This window comes from Diospyros lotus, chromosome 5 (genome assembly GCF_014633365.1).
Source record: "Diospyros lotus cultivar Yz01 chromosome 5, ASM1463336v1, whole genome shotgun sequence".
Classification (NCBI taxonomy): domain Eukaryota; kingdom Viridiplantae; phylum Streptophyta; class Magnoliopsida; order Ericales; family Ebenaceae; genus Diospyros; species Diospyros lotus.
Window position 1 is genome coordinate 30,110,717 of NC_068342.1, and position 5,368 is coordinate 30,116,084.

A 5,368-nucleotide genomic window follows, 5' to 3' on the forward strand; every position below is an offset into this window, starting at 1 on the left:
AGAGACGGTTTCAAAGTTGAAAGTTAAAAGAAAGGCAGCAAAACAAAAACCACGGACCAAATCACATTTAGCTAGAGATTGGGTTATTATAATCTTCTTCTTCTAATCAACCTTTGGACTTTAAACTGATGATGATGATGATGATAATTTGTTCATGGAAAATCCAATTAAGGGGGCAGAGCAGAGATTGAAATCCACTCCCACGCGCCCCGAAAGAGTTTCCAGTGCGGACCACTGACACGCCGTCTTCAGTGCATCTGCAGTTACACGTGGCAGACAGCAACGGGTTTGTTTGTGTCACTCTTTCGTGGGTGGGTGAGACCGAACTACTGACGACGTCCAGGTTAGATTCGCCCAAATCCCAGAGAAAGGTGGGTCAGAGGCAAGTCTTGATCTTGATCTTAACCCACTTAGGCATTCGGGTGGCAGAGCGAGATAGATTGGGGATCCTGATGGATTTAGCGGACACGTGGCGAGATCAGGTGGGGGGAGTGTGAGTTGGAACAGGGAAAGCTTTCGTGCGAATGAATAGAGGGAATTGTGTCCAACTAAGATTTACGCGCGACTCCAACGAGGATGGCCTTGGCCCCTGTTATAGGCGAATTGGATTTGTTTGTTTGTTGTGGGGAAAGCCGAATTCGAGGACGGCTGTGTTATCGTGGCTTCCGAAGGAGAGAGGCAGAGGCAGAGCCCACGCTCTCGCTGCTCTTCTTCTTCTTCTTCTTCTTCTTTATACATATACACTCACATTATTACAGACATTACTGCACTCTCCATCTTGATTAATTTCTGCCTTTAACGAGTCCTCCATGAAGAAGAAGAAACGAGATGCCGGCAATCGTGCCTTGCTGGGGATGCAAATCCTCCAGGGGGCATTCTTCCGCCCCCTCCACCGTCTCTTCCCGCTGCTTTCCGCCGTCGGTGCCTGCCTTCTCTTTGTGTTCGCCGCTCTCTCGTTCCTGTCTCCGCCGCTCTCTCATCCCCGCCGCCACCATATCTCGGTATTTGCGCATCTCATTTTGATGATTCATGTGCGTTGGATTGGCCTCACGAATCTCCTTTCTCCATGCAGCTCAACAATGGCGTCGTTAGAATTCTCTGTCGTTTAATTCTTCATTAATCCCATTGTGTCCTTCATTCATTTCGATCTTGATTTTATCTCTGTTCTCTTATTTCCCTCTTCGACTTTGACATGGATTATGTCTCCTTTTTGTGAATGTTTAGTCAAGTGCCGGAGGGAGCTTAGGCGGTGATGCCTGGAGTTCGAAGCAATCGAAGTTCTTCTACGGTTGCAGTAATGCCAGCAATAATTTTCAAAGTATGCCTGTCCGTTTCTCTCTGATTATCCATTCAAAACATGTATGTAACATAAACTTAGAGATATGATCAGAGAAGGGGGGTAGGGGGGGGGGGGGGGGGGGGGGATTTGGGGGTTGAGCTCTTTCTGACTTGGTGGCACTTTTGACTTCTATTTGGAATTGGTAATTTGTTAAAAAATGTTCTTAAATCATATTCATTTGTATCTAAATTTGACTTAGTCCTATACGTTGATGGTTCAGCTGTGCATAGGATAATTTATGAATCATGTTTAAAAAAATGTTTTCGATTTTGATAGGCTTTTTATCTCATTGTTTTGTGGTGTGAGCTAATAAGATTCGTTATTTAAACTGTGTTTCATATGCTGCAGCTGCAGAAGCTAAAACGCATCCTAATCGGTACTTGTTGATTGCAACCAGTGGGGGCTTGAATCAACAAAGGACTGGGGTAAGTTTCTTTAGCCACCCACACATTTGAATTTTGACATGGGAGACTGGGCCCCTGACTCCTCTTTCTTTTTAATTCTGTCCTAATGTTAGGTCACAATTAAGTTTGAAATCACTATTGATAAATGTGAGTTTATGGACTTCTATTGTTTTTTTTTTTTTTTTGGGTTCTTGTTTCCAAATCTGTTTGAAAATGAGTTCACATACTCGGTCATTAATGGTCATCACCACAATTTTACTGACTGACTAGTGGTGCAGTTCAATTAATTGGATGTGAAATCGAAGATTGTTCAAAAGGAGATGTCATTATTAATGCCAAGACGTTTCCTGTTGTGGCTGCAGATAACAGATGCAGTTGTTGCTGCCTATATTCTAAATGCCACACTCATTGTTCCAAAGTTGGATCAGCAATCTTTCTGGAAGGATACCAGGTTGTTACAAACACAAATAACTTGGTAATTATTAATGCTGAACTTTACTAGTATATGATATTTGGGCATTCATACTCTTCGGGGGTTTGTGTGCAGCAACTTTTCTGAAATCTTTGATGTAGATTGGTTCATATCTTATCTTTCAAAAGATGTTAAAATCATCAAACAGCTCCCGACAAAGGGAGGGAAGCTTATGAATCCATATAGAATGCGTGTTCCAAGGAAGTGCAGTCCAAGCTGCTATCAGACCCGAGTTTTACCTGCTTTTAATAAAAATCATGTATGTGTTCTTTCTTTAAATAGTGACATGTTTCATCTTTGATCAACAAGTTTATTGGATGTATTTTTTCATCAAGTCCACTGTTTGGCCCATATGCCATGTAACTCCAATACCTAACTAATGCTTAATGCCAGATTGCTACAAGACCTTTGAACAGAGATTTTGGCTTTCCCAATTGTTGCATCTTCTACTGATGTCATTTTGCTTGTTCTCAATGGGGAATCTGGAACCATGTCAAATGATTGCCTAAGGCTGATAATTTAAAGAATTCATATTCAGATGCAGCCAATCAAAAACCAGAGAAAACCATGTATCCTCTGTGGTAAACTGTGTCAAAGGACTCCGTGGATGAATTGAAGTTTTTAGCTTCACCCATGGAAAAGCTGTCTGTAACCAGATAGACCATGTATCCTGCGAGGAAAACTGAGTTGTTACCAAAATGATTTCCATATGTATAAACCTAGACCAACTAATCACTATTATCTATCTATTTCTCCAGGATTCCCTTTCAGTCCCACGTTTAATATTCAACAAGCATCTCTATTAGTTCTTGCTCTGCCTAATGGCAGTTGGTCTTAAGATGCTCTGCCTAATGATGGTTTATGGTTCAATGTTAAAGAAGTATATGATGGTATACAACCAATCTTTTCTTGAAAGACTGAGTCTGTTTTCCAGTTCACCACAGTTGTCAACCCCATTTCTTTGTCCTAGAATTGACACTTAACTGATAACTTGCTGTCTATAATGCAGGCTGTCCAGCTTGGTAAGTTTGATTACAGGCTTTCCAATCTGTTGGATGGAGACCTACAGAAGCTAAGATGTAGGGTCAATTACCACGCCCTGAAGTTTACAGATCCTATTCTTGAAATGGGAGCAAAACTGGTTCAAAGGATGAGGATGAAAAGCAATCATTTTATTGCCCTGCACTTGAGGTAAAATGCATCTAGACCCTATTGTTTTTCACATGCTTCTACAGAATTGATGCCAGCCCCAATTTGTTGGTCTCCCTAGTTACAAATAATGCAATGTCAATTCAAGAAACTTGTTTTAATCTTAGATTGAACAGCGTTAGTGCCTTGGCAATAATTATTGTTCCATCTGAGGTAGGTTTGAAGCTGATATGCTTGCATTCTCTGGATGTGATTATGGTGGAGGAGAAAGTGAATTGACAGAACTAGGTGCAATACGGAAGAGATGGAAAAGCTTACATGTAAGGTTTCATTTGCGTTATGAAATATTGTGCAACCTCAAACGAGAGATGTAAATCATTCCTAACTTTCTTATTTTGGAATCATGAAGAAAAGGAACCCCGACAGGGAACGAAGGCAAGGCAGATGTCCACTGACTCCTGAGGAAGTCGGTCTCATGCTAAGAGCTCTAGGTTTTGGCGAGGATGTTCACATTTATGTGGCATCTGGTGACGTATATAGAAGCAAAGAGACGTTGGCACCTCTCAAAGCCCTGTTCCCAAATTTTCATTCAAAAGAGACTATTGCTAGCCAGGAAGAGTTGGCTCCATTTTCATCTTTTTTGTCTCGTATGGCTGCTCTAGACTTCATTGTTTGTGATGAGAGTGATGTTTTTATCACGAACAACAATGGTAACATGGCTAAAATACTAGCTGGAAGAAGGTATGCTATTTATTTTGTAAGCGATATCAATGTTACTTTGGAATTTAGAAACTAGGCTGAAGTTGTTCCTAGACACCATTCTGGTCACTGACAATGCAGAATGTTCCTGAATCGCAGAAGATACTTTGGGCATAAACGGACTATCCGTCCAAATGCAAAAAAGCTCTATCGACTGTTCGGGGACCGACATAACATGACATGGGAAAATTTTGCCTCAGCCGTTAGAACTCATCAGATTGGTTTCATGGGAGAGCCAAATGAGGTAAGGCCAGGCAGGGGTGTGTTCCATGAGAACCCATCATCCTGCATATGTGAAAAATCGGGGGCCAAGGCAAGGGGCGATGTAGCTTCTGAAAGTCAGGCCATTAGCAGCAGTCATGAATCCGATGGACTAGTCACCGAGGATGAGCCGGAATTATCTGATGCTGATGATGCAGAGGTTGAAAATGAACTTGAAGGGAGAAAGTTGGCCAATAGAACAGATTCGGAGTCTGTTCTGGTTATTAAAGCTGAGCAACCAGAGCTGGAAGAGATGTTCTCAGACTGAATGACCATTTAGATTTCCTCCTGAGGAATGGTTATACATACTTACATGCTGCTGCAGAAGCAGCAATTAGTAGAGAAAGTACAACCTTGTATATAAGTGGGCAGGGGCAGCTCATGGCAAGATATGAACTGCACCTATCATAACATTCTGGAAGAGGCACAGACAAGCCGCAAGACATGGAAGATGTCATGTTTGCCGTAAGTCTCTGCGAAGAATAGGCATTTGGAAGGACAGTGGGGCTATTAATTTATTTATGGTGTATATATGGTATGGTTCTTAATTACTTTCGTCATCTGTTCTTAAAAGGTATAATGTAAACATTAATCAAAGGGCGCACTTCTGGTAGAAATCAAATGTAGAGACCGGAATTTAGTGTGATGATTTTCTGTCGATTTTTTATTTAGTTTTGGTAATTTGAGGGGATTGATGATGCATCATGGTTCATGTATGGATTCATTTGGAATTGTTACTGATTTATCGGATGCCTTTATGTTCGGACATCACTTTCTAATTCAGTAGCCTATGGGCTAAATAATTTTCGCTTTTACTTCTCTATTATTTTGACAGCGAAAACAAAAAACCAACTTTTATGTATGTATGCTTATTATCTTTAGGTATATGTACTTATATATACTTGTAAATATATGTATTGATATATAAATATATCGATACATATATTTACATATGTACATACGTGTACTTACAATCTTTATATA

General features: G+C 40.7%; 1 protein-coding gene across 1 annotated transcript; it reads left to right on the forward strand.

Annotated features, from left to right (window-relative positions):
- The first annotated feature begins 570 nt into the window (after nucleotides 1-570).
- LOC127802868 (O-fucosyltransferase 16) lies at nucleotides 571-5,127 on the forward strand. Its single transcript, XM_052338936.1, has 9 exons — nucleotides 571-1,001; nucleotides 1,225-1,318; nucleotides 1,688-1,764; nucleotides 2,106-2,194; nucleotides 2,291-2,474; nucleotides 3,225-3,406; nucleotides 3,582-3,684; nucleotides 3,774-4,105; nucleotides 4,223-5,127. The coding sequence occupies exons 1-9, from the start codon at nucleotides 810-812 to the stop codon at nucleotides 4,650-4,652; spliced, it is 1,683 nt and encodes a 560-aa protein (XP_052194896.1). The 5' UTR covers nucleotides 571-809; the 3' UTR covers nucleotides 4,653-5,127.
- Nucleotides 5,128-5,368: the final 241 nt, after the last annotated feature.